Source organism: Panulirus ornatus, chromosome 46 (assembly GCF_036320965.1).
Source record: "Panulirus ornatus isolate Po-2019 chromosome 46, ASM3632096v1, whole genome shotgun sequence".
NCBI classification, from domain to species: Eukaryota; Metazoa; Arthropoda; class Malacostraca; order Decapoda; family Palinuridae; genus Panulirus; species Panulirus ornatus.
The window spans coordinates 778,731-798,598 of record NC_092269.1 but is presented as its reverse complement, the minus strand read 5'-3'; the positions used below and the strand labels follow the sequence as shown (position 1 = coordinate 798,598).

The window sequence follows — 19,868 nt, the reverse complement described above, 5'->3', positions numbered from 1 at the left end:
GTTACTGAGGCAACACCATGTATGCAAAAGCCTACTTTGCCTGTGCTCTCGTCTTCAAGGTAATATCCTTTAGTATTTCTTGCAAACGATACTTTAAACTACTAAGTACGATACTCAGATGAGGATGAAGTAGCAAGCCTCTTCTTTTCGACAGATGAGCGCTCACTCCTTTAACGTGAAGTTCGTAGGATAGGTTTGCCCATTATAGTGTTACGTTATCGAACTATATTTATGCTTACTAAGGTAAGAATGGCACGTCCATTATCATGCAGTATTTATCCATGTTTATGTTAGCATATGGAGTAAACACCTTGCTACCCGAGGAGGCGCGGAGGTAATCCCGTGTATATATATATATATATATATATATATATATATATATATATATATATATATATATATTGCAGTTTATAAAATCTTAAACCCAGTTCATAGTTACTGGAAAGAGTAATACATCCTCTTACCTGTTACTGTCCCGGTGACATGCTGTTGTTTGACTTCTGTTTTCATTACAGACTCGAAGTGGGCTGTGTCTTCCTCTGTGTCGCCGGGAGGGAGCCATCCGCATAGACAGGACCTCCTGCAGTCACTTCTTCAAATGTATCCTTCTTCAAGAGCAGCTGGTCCTCATACGGTGCTCCTGCCCACTAGAAAACCCAGTCTTCAATCGTTTCAGTCACAGGTGCGGCTTGAAGGGTCGCTGCCGCGTAACCTGCTCCAACCACGCCCACATATTTGCCAACTGGACCCAGATCTGGTACAGGGGTTACGATTGTCAGGTATCAGACTTGTACCACATCACCTCTACAACCAGCACCACTACGCCCGTTACCGCAGCCACTGATACACTGTTTCCAACAGCCTTACCAGCCGCTACCACCACCACCACCACGCAGACCCCGGCTACGTTACCTTCAACTGTCACCATACACTGCCCCACTACCAAACCTGCCACCATCACCACACACAGACCCACTACCAAACCTGCCACCATCACCACACAGACCCCAGTTACCTTACCTGCTACCATCACCACACACAGACCCACTACCAAACCTGCCACCATCACCACACAGACCCCAGTTACCTTACCTGCTACCATCACCACAGAAACTCCAGGTACCTTACCTGCCACCATTACCACACACAGACCCACTACCAAACCTGCCACCATCACCACACAGACCCCAGTTACCTTACCTGCTACCATCACCACAGAAACTCCAGTTACCTTACCTGCCACCATCACCACACACAGACCCACTACCAAACCTGCCACCATCACCACACAGACCCCAGTTACCTTACCTGCCACCATCACCACACACAGACCCACTACCAAACCTGCCACCATCACCACACATAGACCCACTACCAAACCTGCCACCATCACCACAGAGACCCCAGGTATCTTACCTGCCACCATTACCACACACAGACCCACTACCAAACCTGCCACCATCACCACACACACACCCACTACCAAACCTGCCACCATCACCACACAGACCGCAGTTACCTTACCTGCCACCATCACCACACACACACCCACTACCAAACCTGCCACCATCACCACACAGACCCCAGTTACCTTACCTGCCACCATCACCACACAGACCCCAGTTACCTTACCTGCCACCATCACCACACACAGACCCACTACCAAACCTGCCACCATCACCATAGAAACTCCAGGTACCTTACCTGCCACCATCACCATAGAAACTCCAGGTACCTTACCTGCCACCATCACCACACACAGACCCACTACCAAACCTGCCACCATCACCACACAGACCCTAGTTACCTTACCTGCCACCATCACCACACACAGACCCACTACCAAACCTGCCACCATCACCACAGAAACCCCAGTTACCTTACCTGCCACCATCACCACACACAGACCCACTACCAAACCTGCCACCATCACCACAGAAACCCCAGTTACCTTACCTGCCACCATCACCACACATAGACCCACTACCAAACCTGCCACCATCACCACACAGACCCCAGTTACCTTACCTGCCACCATCACCACACACAGACCCACTACCAAACCTGCCACCATCACTACACAGACCCCAGTTACCTTACCTGCTACCATTACCACAGAAACTCCAGTTACCTCACCTGCCACCATTACCACACATGGACCCACTACCAAACCTGCCACCATCACCACACAGACCCCAGTTACCTTACCTGCCACCATCACCACACACAGACCCACTACCAAACCTGCCACCATCACTACACAGACCCCAGTTACCTTACCTGCTACCATTACCACAGAAACTCCAGTTACCTTACCTGCCACCATTACCACACATGGACCCACTACCAAACCTGCCACCATCACTACACAGACCCCAGTTACCTTACCTGCCACCATTACCACACACAGACCCACTACCAAACCTGCCACTGTCACCACAGAAACCCCAGTTACCTTACCTGCCACCATCACCACACATGGACCCACTACCAAACCTGCCACCATCACCACACAGACCCCAGTTACCTTACCTGCCACCATCACCACACACGGACCCACTACCAAACCTGCTACCATCACCACACACACACCCACTACCAAACCTGCCACCATTACTACAGAAACCATAGGTACCTTACCTGCCACCATTACCACTCACAGACCCACTACCAAACCTGCCACCATCACCACAGAAACCCCAGTTACCTTACCTGCCACCATCACCACACACAGACCCACTACCAAACCTGCCACCATTACCACCACACATTCTGCAGTGATTCTTACGCCTTCTGTTACTTCATCATTATCATCCACACCAGTAGGTAACATTACTACACCCACTATGCATGCTACAGTCACTTCACCATCACCAAGCACAGCTTCACCATCAGTCATCATACCTGTTTCCACCATTACACCATTTCCAGTGTCCTCACCCCTGGCCACCATACCTGCCACCGTAACACAGTCTTCTATTCCTACATCTGCCACCATAACACAGTCCCCTCTTACCATAGCTGCCACCAACACCACGTTTTCTCCCCAACCAACCATACCCTGGATGGCACCTTCCGACTGTAACAATATACAGTGCCTTTCTGCCAACTCCCGCCTACAGCACCCATACAACTGCAGCAGATACTACAAGTGTGTGCAGTCCGAGGGAAGACTTGTGGCCCTTTCGTACATCTGCCCAGAGGTAATGCCCATCTTCAGCCCCAACCTTCAGATGTGTGTTGCTGGGATCAAATGTCGAACCTTATGTACTGAGTCTACACATACTGACAGTTCAGATGCTACTGCGTTCTCTGAGATAGAAGCTATGACATCCCTTGGCACAACTGACGAGGTGACAACATTCCCTATGACATCTACAGAAGTTATTACAACCTCTGAAACATCTTGGGGAGATTTAACAGCATCTGAGGTAAATATGGGCATCACATCACCGGAAACATCTGCAACCGTGACGGTCCCAGAAACAACTATAGGCACATCATCTGAGTCAACAACAGCGGTCACCTTAACATCTGATGCATCTTCGTTACCTAACGTGACTACAGACGACACATCACCTCCTGATACAGCTTCAAGTGTTACAACAAATGCAGGTGATGGAGTAACCATTGGAATGAGCACAGTTGTTACATCCGAGCCATCTGCAGGTACAACTGCATCTGAGCCAGCTGCAGGTACTACTTCATCTGAGCCATCTGCAGGTACTACTACATCTGAGCCAGCTGCGGGTACTACTATATTTCCAGAGGCTCCAGTTGATCCTGCAACATCCTGGGAGATTGACGCAGGCGAACCAGCTTCTGAAATATCTACAGATCAGACTGAGGTCCCTGACGGCACTCATGTGAGTACATTTCTCGGAGCAACGACGGGTTCCCCGACCAGTGGTTCGATGATGGAGGGACAGGTGACGTGCCAAGTGTCTTGCACGGAGCGAGGTATGAAGGTTGCAGACCCTCGCGACTGTCAGTCCTTCTTCCTCTGTGGGTTCACCGAGGATCTCTTCCCAATACCCACCCTCATCAAGTGTCCGCGTAAACGACCCACGTTCAGCGCTGCCGCTGGTAAATGTGTGAAGAAAGCACCATGTGTGGCGAAGTGCCCTTCCACAGCCACCATTCTGGTAACGCCTCTACAAAACACCTCAGCCTTCCCACCCTCCAACCTCTCGACAGATCCTACAGTGCCTGACGCTAATGTCACCACGGCAAGCACAGCGGCCAGCATTAACACACAGCCAACTCACTCCGACTCTATCACCCCAAGACCGATATCCATCACCAGCTCGCCTGACACACATCTCACTCAACCCAGCATCATTTTCACCAATACCTCCATACCCACGGGAACCCTCGTCATTACACAGTCCAATGAGGGTGGCACCACTTCATCAGAGTCTATCACAGAAGCTCCTTCATCTAACTGCCAACCTGTATGTCTCGTGCCAGATTCCTGGCTGGCAGATCCGTCTGACTGTCGTTACTTCTACGTCTGTTACTTTATTAATGATGTCATAGCCAGGCCTCGTCGCATACAGTGCCCACATGAGCGGCCCATCTTCAGCCAGGATCTGGGAAGGTGTGTTGCAGAGGGTTCCTGCCTTGCCTCCTGCACTCCTGGGACACCGGGTGACAATGGTCCCCCACCAGTGACAACTATCTCACCGCAGTGTTTGCCTCAGTGTATCCAACCGAACTCCCGAGTCTCAGATCCCAGTGACTGCCATCATTACTACATCTGCATCCTCCTTGACGGTGTCATCCCTCAGCCAGTACGAGCCAAGTGCCCACGCTCAAGGCCCTATTTTGATACAAGAAGCAGAGTGTGTGTGGCTGAGGCAACCTGCATCACAACATGTTCCCAGGACACATCTGTGGCCTCTACAGCAGTACCTCCAGCTGACCCATGCCTCCCAGCTTGCATCCGGCCACAGACGTTGGTTCATGATCCGCTTGATTGTCATCATTACTACATTTGCTCCGACATTAATGATTCGCTGACCAGCCCCACCAGGATGAAGTGTCCCTCTCACCAGGCTGTGTTTGACCACTACACAAGCAGTTGCTCCAAGAATGCTCGTTGTGTGGTGACCTGCCCAAGCAACACCACCAGCACTGCTAACACTCCTGCCTCCACCGGCACCACAGCCAGCTCGACCAGTGCTGTGGAAGAGCCGCAGCGGCCGGGGTTATGTCAACCAAAGTGCACATCACACAATACTGTCATGCATGACCCTCTAGATTGCCGCCATTATTACGTATGCATGATTCTGAATCAGGAGATGCACCTGACCAGGATCCAGTGCCCACGAGATCGACCCATTTTCCATCTCTCTAGCTACAGTTGCCAGAGGGACGTGCCTTGCATCACTACGTGTGAGGATACCATTATCTTACCCCCGCCTAACATAGCGGGCACCAGCCTCACCACACCAGGCACCAACCCTATCACAGCACCCACCAGCCCAAACACAGCGGAAAACAGCCTAACCACAGCAGGCACCATCTCTACCACAGTATCCACCAGCTCAACCACAGAAGGCACCAGCCTTGCCACAGCAGGCAGCAACCCAACCACAGGACCCACCAGCCTCACCACAGCAATCACTAGCCCCATCACATTAGATATCAACCATGCCACAGCAGGCACCAGCTCAGCCACAGCAAGCATCAGTCCCACCATACCAGAAACCAGCTCAACCACACCAGGCACAAACCCATCCATAGCAGGCACCAGCCCAAGCACAACCATAACAGACTCAAGTCCAACCACAAAAGGCACTAGCCCTGTCACAACAGAAGCCAGCTTAACCACAGCTGGCACCATCCCCACCACAACTACCACCAGCTCCAGGCCTACCACAGCAGACCCCAACACTGACACTGAAAGCACCAGCCTCACCACAGCAGACCTAATCCCTACTACAGTGGGGCCAGAGGGGAGTGTGGGCCTGATGTGTCATCCAGAGTGCCCCAGGGCTGGCATCCTCCTGCCAGACTTAACCAACTGCCGCCGTTACTATGTCTGCGTGTATGTGGTCAGCCTGGCACCTACCCCTGTTCGTGCCACATGCCCCCGCCTGAGACCCATGTTTGACAGCCACAGACAACGGTGCGTTGCTGATGCCCAGTGCTACCAGCCATGTGCCCCTCAGTTAACACCTGCCCCTAACACCTCTGTGACTGCAGGGGAGTTGTGTTCACCAGTCTGTCACACACCCAAGGCAGTCATCCCTGATCCAACCAACTGTCGCTTCTATTATACATGCCTACCCCTCCATGATGGGCTGAGTCCTGTGCGTGGTCAGTGCCCTGCTGAGCGGCCAGTGTTTGACCGCAACACACTGCAGTGTAGCAAACAAGCTGCTTGCATCGCACCCTGTCAAGTCTCCTCTTCCCCACCACCCCTGACAGATCCGTCAACCTCAGCTGGAGATGGTCAGGCATGTTCTGAGATTGGTTACTTCGCCAGGAGTGAGGCATGTATCAGCACCTTTACCCACTGTTACCAGGCGAATGGAAGGATGATGAGAGTGAGCAAGACCTGCCCAGAGGGCCTGGTTTTCAACCCTATTGACAAGCACCCATACTGCCTATCCCCTTCTAACTGCCCCTACAACCCCGACATCCTTGGCCCACCCCTGAATGCCACTACATGCCTTCATCCTGGCAGCTTCCCCAAGTGCCACCACTGCTGTCCAGATTTCATTCATTGTCAGCCGTCAGCCTCAGGTGTTGGATATTACCCTGTGGCCACCAGATGTTCTGGAGACCTAGTGTTCAATACGAACCCGAGGTACCCTGTATGTGTACGACCAGGGCAATGCCCTTCAGGCCAAGCACCTGCCGTCAAATGTGAAACAGAAGGGAATTATGCAGCATGTCGTAACTGTTGTAAACATTACTACCACTGTACTAGGGATGGTCGAATTCTGTCAAGGACTTGCCCTGCCTCCCTCGTATTCAACCCACTCCCCTCTTACCCCTATTGTGTACTTCCCACCAATTGCCCATACATAGTGCCGGATGGACCAGTATCTCTTCCATAAAGCCAATGAAGCAAACTTTAATACACCCTTTACTGCATCTATGAAATGCTTGACATCCATAAGTGTTACTGTTTGGACAATTATGTTTTTCAAGAAAAATCACATATAAATTATACAAGCAATTTCTTCCTTTACATAGTTGTTACTACACTTCATATTTTACTCTCATATCAGTATACTTTGAAAATTACTGAACGTGTGAAGGCTTTCGTAAGACTTCCTTCCCAATGTGTTCTGATAAATCATTTCTAAAACTGTCGTGATTTAAACACTTCTCATTCAATTGTATCAAGTTTAATAATTTAGAAATATGTAACATATTTTTGAAGAAATTGGCCTGTAGATTTCAAGATGTGTGAGGTCGTGGCTCATACCAGTAGGACAGACATGGCCAGTGGTGTTGAAAGTGTAGTAAGGATGTGTTTAATCTGAACTTGAGCATCTTTGACATGACCTGTAAGAGTCAGGTAAAAGACCAGTGAAGTGAAAATGCATCTGTCGAGGGTGAAGCCAATTCCAAGTTTAACAAGGGTGAAATTCATCTCCAGTGAAGTGATCTGACCCATCAGGGTTTACTCAAAGAATAGTGATGTTACTGATGTAGTGGTGATGAGGATGTATTAAAGATATGTTTGTCAGAGATGAAGAGAAAATGTGGTAATGACAATGCATGTGACCTGAACCTCAGTGTTGCAGTTGTAGCAAAGATAAGTTTGACCTGGCACATAAGTGTCAGGTCAGAGGTGTCAAGGGTGTTGTGGCGTGTCTGACTTGACCTATATGGGTCATGTCACTTGATGGTTATGTTGAAGGCATACTGAGGATGCATTTGTCAAGGGTGAAATGAATTCATATTTACTGAAGGTGTGGTTCACACTCATAGGATTGACATGACCTAAGGTCAATGGTTGAGCATGAAGCTGTGTTTGACCTGACCTATGAAAGTCAGCTTGAAGGCCTCTGATCTAACCTTTAGGACTCAGGTTAAAGACTAGTGATGAAGTAAAACTGCTTCAGGGTGAATAAAATTCAGGTTTATCAAGGGAAGTTCATCTCCATAAGACTGAATTGACCTGTAAAGGTTTAGCCAAAGGCCAGTGGTGTCATGGGTGTAGTGGAAATGTGTTTGTCAAAATGAATCTAAGTTTAGCAAGGGTACAGTAGATGACTTTATTGATTATTAAATGAAGTATTTGTTGGAGGGAAACCTTGCATTTGCTTGTAATTGTTGGTGTTTCAAGTTGACCCATGGTACACCAGCCCTTGTTGGTGCTATCACCTAAGCTCTGGTACTGTCACGATTATCATGTTAAAAACCTGATTTGCACTCCCTCTTAAACAAGCAGCTTCATCTTCCTGTAGTGGTACAAGCCTGTGTGTTCCATACCCTCTTAACCCTTAAAGTATATCATTCATCTGAGGTGCTCCCTTGCAAAGAGAATATTAACTCATTTTTCCCTTAAAGCAAATCAGAATGCAGTGGCATTTACCTGGTTAACTCATAGTGCTAAGACATAATTTCTCCCACTTCATGCCCCTCTATACTACTGCAACTTGTCTTATTCTCAGCACTAACACTTTGTCCTTAACTACCTTATCTTTACCATTGAATCTGAAGAATGCTATCAAGTGGTTACATTCTGCAACAAGTGAATTTAAATACCATGTGATAAAAGATGAGCATCTAAAAATACAGAAAGCAAGGAAATTTTATTGTCCTTTGTACAAAATTAAATATTTACAATTACACTTTGTTCTAGAAAATTCAAATACTTTTGTTGTAAAAAAATTCTAATTTTAATATTTTACATAATATACAACCTAAGTTAATTCTTAATAAGTTGATACTAACACACACTAAAATCTTTCAAATGGCATTTATATCAGAAAGGAAAATCAAAAGCAAAACAGAAAAGAAGCAATGAATCTAACTACAGTATAATGAATGATGTAAACAAAAGGAATGCTAGGAGAATGACTGTATAATGCATAAAGTGATCATACACAAATCATGAGGAAATTTACTGATATTCTGTCATTTTAAGATTATGTTCAAGTTTCACTACAGCTGGACTCTTACTGAATCCAGCAGCTTAGTTATCAAATACGTTTTTAATGTTTGCAACCTTTCTACACCTTGTACTTAAAAACAAAGTCAGATGAGAGAGAAATAAAAAAGTACTGTACTGTACCAATTCCAATGTTCATAATATCTGTAGACTGGCTGGGACATAAATTAAAAAACAATGAATATGAAATATAAGCAACTGATAACTCCACTTTCTCTAAACAAAATTCTTCATACAATTCACTTTACAACAGAATTATAAAACATTCTGATACAACACCAGATCACAGGTTCAACCCCTGCTTCTCTGGCTGGGAATTCACTATCACAAAATCTTGATGACTGGATTCATACCTACCATAACCAATGAGGATCTAGTAGTACAGCAGTCTATATCACTATATTCAGTTGCTCCAACACCACTCCAAACCAACTCAAAAATCAAAGGATGTAGTATTATTGCAATCCAGACAAATGCATCTAAATTGTAAAGCCTCTCTCCTACTTTTATAAAAAATAGAAAACAAATCATGACTAGTTCTCCTTATGCTTGAAAATAAACAGATACTAAAACATATACACAAAACCACACTATGTAAAAAGAGACTGAAAATTCATTTGTTTTGGGCTAAGATTCTGTTAGTTAATGACGATGAAAGTAAAAGCTGAATTAAAGATGAAAGTCTGAACAATGAATGAGTATAATGCATAAAGTGATCATACACAAATCATGAGAAAATTTACTGATATTCTGTCATCTTAAGATTATTTTTCAAGTTTCACTACAGCTGGACTCTTATTGAGTTCATCAGCTTATTTATCAAATACATTTTTAATGTTTGCAACCTCTCTACACCTTGTACTTAAAAACAAAGTCAGCTGAGAGAGAGAAATAGAGAAATAAAAAAGCTTTGTACCTTTTAACTAATTCCAATATTCATAATATCTGTAGACTGGCTAGGACATAAATTAAGAAAAATGAATATGAAATATAAGCAACTGATAACTCCACTTTAAACAAAATTCTTCATACAATACATTTTACAACAGAATTATAAAACATTCTGATACAACACCAGATCACAGATTCAATCCCTGCTTCTCCGGCTGGGAATTCACTATCACAAAATCTTGATCACTGGATTCACACCTACCATGACCAATGAGGATCTAGTAGTACAGCAGTCTATATCACTATATTCAAAGTTGCTCCAACACCACTCCAAACCAATGGATTCAAACCAATTCAAAAATCAAAGGATCTAGTATCATAGCAATCCAGACCAATGCATCTACATTGTAAAGCCTCTCTCCTACTTTCATAAAAAATAAAAAAAATCATGACTAGTTCTCCTAATGACTAAAAGTAAACAGATACTAAAACATATAAACAAAAAATGTTTTTAAAGTTAACGCTATGAATACTTCGACAACTTTCTTGGGCTTTTCCTTGGACTTCTACGGAGTACTGTACTCACCCGCTTCTTACTTAAATCCGTCTTTGGTGTAGTTTTTGTGGCTCTATACTTATCCTTTTCGGGTGAAGACTTATTGTTCTTACATAAATCAGCAGCCATTACCACCAAAACATTTTCAGATGAGCCTGATAAACCTAAATTCAACTGTCTCTTTGCTCGACGTATCCTAATTGGGACAACCAAATTGTTGCTTGCAGACAGTTTGACTGATGATGTTACAGAAGAACCTGACTCACATGACTGACTCAAAGATTTATCTAAATCTTTATCAGCAATCTTTTCACCATTACCTACTTCTGGAAACGGTAATCTATGAGACACTTTACTAAACATTTCTGGTGATAATACTTTCATTTTCTTTCTAACTGCATTCTCCTCAGTTTCATAGCTCACTGGGGATAACTGGCATTTTGGAGAATAAGCTCGTTTCTCTTTCACTGGAGTACCTAATCCTGCTTGAGATGCAATAACACTTTTCTTAAGAGTCTTTTCAGAGGACAAAGTCTTTGAATCCTCCTCCCTACTATGAACAATTGAAACTGTAGAATTAATACTTACGCAGGAAAGCTTCACTTGTGAAGTATTCCTTGGTCTAAAACTTGCTGCCCTCCTCTTACAATGCTGAGAAATAGTTTGTGACTTAGACAAGTTAATTACAGATACTGTTGTACACTGTTCCTCATTACTTCTGTCACATGACTTATCTTCTGTAACTATACTTTTATATTGCCTTCCTTTCAGGTTTTCTGGAAATACTCCAGGAATGGATGATAATCTATGTTTAGGTCCTGTTTCAGTGTCAGTTACCTTGACAATACTCAACACTTCCTTTTCCTTGAAAGTTTTGTCCGGAACCATCTGAGTGGGAGACGCATCTCCTGGGATACTACTCGGAGTATTTGGTGTGGCATTCTGAGAGATGTCTAAGCTTGTCTCAGTGGAGCTTGATTTTGGAGATTTATTTTGTCTTTTTCCAGTTTTTCTGTAAGCAACCTTATGTGGAGTTTTCTTACACTGAGTCTTAGGAGACTTCTTGCATGGAGTCTTATGAGGAGTTTTCTTGCATGGAGTCTTATGAGGAGTTTTCTTGCATGGACTTTTATGAGGAATTTTTTTACATGGAGTCTTACAAGACTTGTGAGGGGACTTTAGAGGCATTTTTGCTGATTGGTATAAAGTCTCTCTATCTTTATGAGGTGACTTTTTTGGTGTTTTAGGTAATGACTTCAATGGCTTAGACTTTTGTGAAACTCTAACAGTTGACTCACAGGAAACCTTGTTTGATGATGTATTATGTAAAGGAGAAGGTGTCCCATTCCTCAGTTCATCACATTCTTCTATAAAAGTCAGTGGAGTCTGGGTATCTACAACATTATGTTCTTGCACTGTCTCCAAATGAAGATTTGTGCCTCTCGGAGGGCCTATAACATCATTTTCTGCATCTGTATCAGAACCTGAAGAACTTGAACAGCAACTACTACTGCTGGAACTACTACTACTGCTTCCACATTTACTGCACAGGCAGTCACTGCCAGAGTCAGAGTCTGAGTCACTGGAGCTACTAGAAGCACCATCATTAGCCTCTGAAGCTGCAATTGACTTTGTATACTGCTCTGGATGTAATGGCTCCTCGTGAGTGCTTGGAGAGATTATGGCACCATCATCTTGTGCACCACCTGCAAGCTCATTTTCAACATTAAGGTGATATCTGACAGTTTCAGTCTCATTCTCAATGAGTGTGATATCATTAGTAATGTCACCTTCGTTAGTACTATTCTGAATGCTATCCTTAACATCAATTTCAGTATTACTACAGAGAACGTTAAGATTCGGCTCTTTTTCACATTTGTCATATCTATGGATCTGATTCTGTCTAACTCCTATGTTGCTGTAAATGTGTGAACTGCTGGGTGATTCAAAACTGGATGACTTATCACACTCTGATTTTCCTTCATTACCTAAGCCCTCGACATTTCTTTGGTTGTCTTGTTCTACAGTATAATCAGAATTCAAGACTGGGGTGCTCCTTCCATTACTTGACTGAATTTCACCAGCGGGGACAAAAGTATCTTCCATTTCTTTAATGTTAAACATGGTAGGTGTTTTGTTAGGAAGTACTGTTGATGAAAGTCTGGGCTTCATTGGGCCTGTGCCATGTGATTTAATAATGTCATCTACTTTCCTAAGTATTATGTTAGTTTTCACAGCTTCTGTGCCTATTTCACAATCTTCTTTGTCACACACTTCTTTGGCAGTTAAATCTATAGAATGTAATGTATCATCATTCACATTTCTGGCTGTGGCCTCTTGTGTTATAAGATTATTCTTTCTTCCCTCATTTTCCCCATCATCACTGTTTTCATCCGAGTCATCTGCAATGAACTGCAACAAAGACATCTCAGAATCATCACTCGAGTTCATATTGTCTGAGGCATATTTTTCATTGTGCCTCTTAACTATCATATCAATGGTGTCATCACTCCCTGATGATGGACCTGTGACTGATGACAAGTTCATCCTATTAGTATCTCCCTGGATATGGACGACCTGAAAGAGATCAGCTGGGAAGAATGTTGCATCCTCCACTAAACTTCCTAGGTTCCTAGATTCTGATCTGTGTTTGCGATCAATACTTTTCACTTCCAATGAATCTGTCAAAGCTTTCATTCTGCATTCCCTTTGTATTGCATAATTATCAGTTTCTTCACCAATCTCATGTGTTGAATTTACTACAGATGCCATTCTCTGTTCATTTATACTAACATTATTTCTAAGTCTGGATGCCCTATTTGATTCTCTTGTAAACTGCTCTTCTCCCTTAAGAATTTCATGTTGATGATTCTCTTTCTCTCTTAAGCATTTCTGATTTGTCTCATTTTCTTGTTGACTACTACCAATCTCTGACTGGTAACCTTTCTCTTTTATTACACTCTGGAGGTCTGTTAATTCTTCCTCTTTATTCAGAGTGTGATTTTCATTATACCCCATTATTAGTTTACTCGCTATTGAAATCTGATCTTCCTCATCTACATCATCATCATCCAGTTCTCCTTCCTCCTTTTCATTCTCCTCTACAGAATATTTTGAAGGAGACTGTGCCAATGCATTCTGTAACAATTTACTGTCAACACGTATGCTCCTGGCAGAGTTAATTTTCATTCCATCCTTAATACCCTTTGTCTCTTTATCATTATGCTGTTGAACTACTTCATTCCTTCTTAAAGCCTTCCTCCTCTCTCCACTACAAATTTCTCTTTCCGGCAAACTGCAGAGAGAATCATCTTTGTGTCGTCTTTCACCAGACAGATTCCTTAATCGTGAGCTTCTCCTCCTCTCTAATTCAGGTGGCGATGAGTGATACCTTCTTGCTTCTACACAGTCATCATTTTCCTCATTGCTATCTCTTGGTTTACTTAAGTGACCCTTTACCAACATCTTTCTTCTCTTACTTTGTAATTCTTCCCAATCTCCTTGTCTTTCTTTTCTTTTAAGTGAGATTCTTTCCTCCTTATTTCTAGGAGAACTCCCATCTTGTTTCCCATGAACTACTGAGTCAGTTTGATGTTCCTTTTTTCTGGTTTGATATCTAGTTGCCCTTGCTCCTGATGGGATATTACTGTGTTTACACTGTGTTGCATGGCTACTCTCAGGCCTTTGTGAAAGCATTAATAAGGGACTTTCTTCAGATCTTTCAGTCCTTTTCCTTTGCTGTCTATTAATTCTAGTTCTTTGAAAAATGTCATTTTCTCTTTTGTGTGGTGATTCTCGCAATGCATTCTTCTTTTCTTGTAACCTATTTTCTTTCTCCATCAATGGACTCTGACTCTCCCCACTCCTCTGATCATACTTGCAGTTAAGACTCTGGGGCAATTTCCTTATTCTCCCACTTCGTATTTCAGATTGGCATTCTTTCCTGGGAGATCCACTCCTTGAGCGACTCCTGCTTTTGCTACTTCTTGTATCATTCTTTTTGGAAGTAAAACTCCTTGGCCGATTGCTGTTATTTATTGCTTTCTCATCACTAAAAATTTCTTCCTCATTTCTTACTTGAAGGTATCTATGTCTGCTCCGCAGAGTCTTTGTACGGTAATCAATCTTGCTTTCTTTCCTTGGTGAGGTCATCACTAGTGAGGTGATCTTTTTCTCATCATTTTCACTTTTCATTTTGTACGATAACCTATCATGAACACTTTTATGTTTACATTCTTCCTTGGTTAGCTGTTCATTAGCTCTGATGTCTGTCAATGTTTCTGGGTTCACCTTTTTACTGTTTAAACTATCATTTTTCAAATTCATATCAATCTTTTCATGATCATGCATTTTTCCACCGAGAAGAACATCAGCTTTCTTGGTACTATAATGGCTGCCAAACAGAGCACCTTCCACACTTGATACTTTGCTGGTAGATTTGGCATCTGGTTCATGAAGGTCTTGTAAAGGTTCATTTTCATCACTATCATCAGTTCCCTCATCATACAAAAGCTCCTCTTCCTCTGGGAAAATACTTTCTTCAGCATATTCACGATTTTGCACACTGTCTTTCTTGTTCTCCCCTTCATTATGATTTCCCCAACCAGTTTCTCTTGTATCACTGACACATTCACTCACATTCAAATCATCACTCTCTTTCATTATTTCATCATTCAAATGAATGGAAATATAATTTCCAATAGCTTTGGAGTTTTCTCCTTGACCTTCAGTATCATCTGAGTGGATTCTAAGGTTTTCATTATCTATATAATCTTTATCTTGCATTTCAGAAACTTGAAAAACACACTTTTCTGATTCATTGTAAATGCCCTCTGTCTCACTGTCATGTTCCTCCATCTCTTGAGTTTCTCCTTTACTTTTGTCTTTGTTGTAAGTAAGATGGAGCGAGTCATCAGAAGCATTAGAGGTTCTTTTAGTTTCATACATCCTTTTCCCTTGATTTCTTTTATTGTTATATATCTCAGATTCATCTCCACTAAAACAGTTTTCTATATCTCTATCAGACTTATCACAAAGTATATCAATGGCATCACTTTCACAGTCACTTACTGCTTTGCAGTCCTTTCGTTTTATTTCCTCTATCATACTTTCAGATGAAGCTAATATTTCTTCTTTCCTTTCACTCCCCACAATTTCTTCTTTGCTTAACTTCCTTGATATATATGACTTCAGAAATGTAGATTCTCTACATTTCTGTTTTTTCATATTTCTACTACATTCTTCTGGAGCTTCATTTTTCCTTTGAAGTTCTTGACTGTCATTTACATAAGCTTCACCATCCTCTCTTAGTACTTCATTACCCAATGAAAAGTTACCACGATCCCATACATCGTCTCTACTATCTTGAGCTTCATTACAGTCCTCAGAATATAATGCATCATTCTGCACAAGGCTTTCATAACCAACCTCATCTGATTTTCTGTCTCTGCCTTGCATTTCCTCAAACAAAACAAATTTCATATTTTCCTTTAATCCTTTATCTTTTGATTCCCCATCTTTTCCCTTAATTTTAGATTTCATATCTCTTCTTTCGCCTTCCTTTGGCTTACCATCTCTATCTTCTGTATCTACATCTCTTAACCTCTTTGACTTCTTTTTAATTTTTTCCTCTCCTGAGAAGAAATCTCCTAGCACTTTTGAGACATCTACATTCTTTTGCTTTGATTTCATTCTCAGTTCTACCTCCTGTGATTTTTCATCTGTTCTTTCTTCCTTAAATGACTTTCCAACCTTTCTCTCTTTCTGTTTTAACCTCATATCTTTCCTTTCTCCTGCATTATCAATTTCTGTCTTGTCCTGTCTGGGCTTCATATGGCTTTTTTCAGTCTTTCTTAATTTTACACAATGTTCTCCTTTCTCTATTCTTGCATAAGTTACTCCATCCTGGGTTAGCTTCCGGCTACTCCACTTCTCCTTTGATTTAAAATCTTTTCTCTCCTCCTCCTTTGATTTTACATCAGTTTCTTCCTCCCCAGACTCTAATTCACCTTTTTCTTCCTCATGTGATCTCACATTTATTGTTCCTTCCTCAAGGGACTTCATATAAATTCCTTCTTTCTCCTTTGACTTCAAAGTTTGTCTACCTTCTATTGTTGACTTGAAATCACTCCTTTCATTTTTTTTAAATATGTCATCATTCCTTCCTTCCTCTTTGGTCTTTGCGTTTCTTTGCTTGTTCTTCATGTCTCTAACTTTTCCTTCTTGATGCTGGCTGCTTCTTCCATTATCCTCATCTGACTTCTTGTCTCTTCTGTCTTCTGATTCCTTACTTTTCACTTTTTTCTCTTTTGATTTAAATTCATCAGTTTTTTCTTTACTGTTGCTCACATACTTTGCTTCTTTTAACAAACTGCTATCTCTATCTATCTTTTCCTTTTTTAGCCTACTGCCACCTGTATCTACATCTGTTATGCTTTTGCTTCTAAACTGTGTCAATGAAATCTGTAAATTTCTTTCATCTTTGTTTGATGTTTTACTACCCTCAGCCTCAATCAATGTTTCTCCATCAATTATCTTACTGATTTGTTTTTCATTTAATTTTCTGTCACTTCGTTTACCTAGAGCTGCATCTGACACTGCTTCTTCTGACTCTTGTAAATTTACCTCACTTAACATGTTGAGATTTTCTGTTGTTGAAATTTCAGTACTTTGTTTGTTAACTTCGGATATCCCACTTTTTTTCTTCAATCTGACAATCCTATTTCTTCCTTCTTCCATTTTTGATATCTCAGATATTTTTCTCTCTATATCAGGTTCCTTATAGCTTTTTTCCATGTCTGGTAACTTTCCATCTTGTTCTTTTAATTCCGTTCCAACAATGTTGTTACTGACCAAGAAAATTAAGTCGCTTACTTTTTCCATTCCTGTTTTCTCGCTTTTTTCTTTGCGCATTATTGTCCTTTCCTCTCTTGCATCTTTACTTATAAAGTCCTTTGCCACACATGATCGTTTCTTGTTGGCATCTGTCGCTAAACATGTTTTATTGTCTTTTCTAGTTTCTGTACTTTCATCGATCCAATCCTCTTCTTTATCATATCCTGAATTTTCTGATCCATCATCATACAGCAACTGCCCTGTTCCTCTTCGTTCTTCAACATCAGAATGTGGCGAACAAGAAACAAGTTTACTACTTAAACCCTCTGACAAATAATTAGTCTCAAACACATCTTCCCTCTGGTCTATGCTTTTACTTTCATTACAATCAATTCTTTTCACACTCCTTCTGGTAACTTGGGTTTTCTTACCAATTACATCATTTTCTTTAACTATTTTTTGAGTACTGGGAAGCATTTTCATTATTAAATTACCATCTTCTTCACCTTCTGTAACTAATGATTTTCCTGAACCACACTCATTAAGACATGAACCAGAATATGATGGACAAAAAACAAGCTTCTCATCATCCACACTCCCTGATGAATTATTAGTCTCACTTCTATTTGACTTCTGGTCAGAATTCTTACTTTTAAGAGTAACTTTTTTCAAGTTTCCTTTGATAACTCGATTACTCTTGGCAACTGTATCAAACTCTTCATCTACTTTTTGAATTTTGGGGAGCATAACTGTTCTTATGTTACAATCTATTTCACCATCAACATCTTGTGACTGTGATGAATAACAGCTATCAGCATTTAAACCAGAACCTTCTGCTAATGACTGCAATGAGCATGGCACAACTGGCTGCTGATGAGGATGGGTTCTTGGTTTACTCAAATTTTTAAGTCTTGCTATCATTCTCTGACCATACAAAGACTTTGTCAGCATTTCATCGTCTTGATCCGATGTATCAATATTTTCTTTTTGTGCAGTACTACTTGCTTTATCTCTGACTTCATACTGGTGAGTGTGCAGTTCTGGTGATTCTGGTCTAAGATATTTTTCCATAGTTGCACTATCTTTTTCAATGGTACCCCAATCCACAGTCTCTCTCTTTCTATCATGGTCAATTTCAACTTCTGCTGAAGCAAAATTGACGCTCTTCTTTTCTCTGTGACGAGAATTTTGTAAATGTTTTCCCTCCACAACATTGTCTTCACTACTTACACTGTTATCTTTTAATCCTTCATTGTCCTTGGGCTCTCTATAATATATTGGCGTGTGCTTGGTATTATTACTCACAAGCTCTTTAGAATTATGCAAATGTATATCCTGTGTTTCATGTGGCCTGCTTTGCTTCCTGTTCTGTTTCTCCTTAAGAATATCTCTGACATCACATACAGAGACGTTTCCATCAGGGTTTGCAAGAGATTTTCTAACCCCTAATCTAGAAAACACACTTCTTTCAAGTTTTTTAACATCATGTGTATCAAACTTTTGATGTTCAATATAGGTATCTATGTTATCAGTATTCTTTATGAAACTTCTTTGGGAAACCCTACTACTACTTGTACTGTTAGATTTTTTTGAGTACCTGCTGTTTGTCACAGCTTTGTGCTGCCCTTTGTCTTCCTGATAATCTAGAGATGTATCTCGATTTTCAAAATCTGTATGATCCTTAGATGACTTGATTTTCTTCATGTAAACTTCTTCAGTGGAAAAAGCAACTCTTTTTCCTTGCTTTCCTAGCATGATCTGAAGTGCATGAGCTTCAATATCTGAGGAAGACTGAACACGTGTTCCTCTTATGTTGAGTTTAATTCTTTGGGTCAAACTTAGCTTTTCAACAGATGCTGATGTGACATTACCAAAGGCACATCCTTTTTCATCCTCCTGCAAGTTCTGCAAAACATAAAGACTTTTTTGAAAGTTCTGTTTTATGTAAGAGATGACATATCTCGAACTTCATATGAAAAAAAAATGTAAGATGTAACACTGAACAATATATCCTACATGAACATCTCGAAACCCTTAGTTTTAAAACTCTATTTGAATAACCAGAGAATACTTAACAGGTACAGTGTAACCAATATTTCATGCTATGATCACTTCACAAATTTGCCTAGCGTCCAAAAACTCTAGTCACATAACCGGGGAACACACAAAAGGTATGCTATAACCCATTTCTTACACTGTGATCAATTAACAAAGTTACCATTATAACCCATTTCTTACACTGAGATCAATTAACAAAGGTACCTTATGTCCAAAAACTTACACCCATATTCTAAGTCATAAAACAAAATTACCACCTAGAAATATATATAGATGCAGGTAAACATTCAATGTACTGTCAATGGACCAAACCAAGGCATGTGAAACATCTCGGGTAAACCAGGGAAAGGTATGTGGGGGCCTGGATGTGGATAGGAAGCTGTGGTTTCC

The 19,868-nt window shown here is 41.7% G+C and overlaps 2 protein-coding genes across 3 annotated transcripts in view; one reads left to right on the top strand and one right to left on the bottom strand.

The window, feature by feature from the left end:
- LOC139763037 (uncharacterized) overlaps positions 1-8,778 on the top strand; it is a 101,844-nt gene extending 93,066 nt beyond the window's left edge. The window contains exon 6 of the mRNA XM_071688577.1: positions 516-8,778. Within this exon, the coding sequence (XP_071544678.1) occupies positions 516-7,070 (6,555 nt within the window). The 3' untranslated portion in view covers positions 7,071-8,778. The remainder of the gene's footprint in view (positions 1-515) is intronic.
- Positions 8,768-19,868, bottom strand: part of LOC139763036 (uncharacterized) — a 25,390-nt gene continuing 14,289 nt past the window's right edge. For both annotated transcript variants that reach the window (XM_071688576.1, XM_071688575.1), the window contains exon 5: positions 8,768-19,325. In XM_071688576.1, the coding sequence (XP_071544677.1) occupies positions 10,554-19,325 (8,772 nt within the window). In that variant the 3' untranslated portion in view covers positions 8,768-10,553. The remainder of the gene's footprint in view (positions 19,326-19,868) is intronic.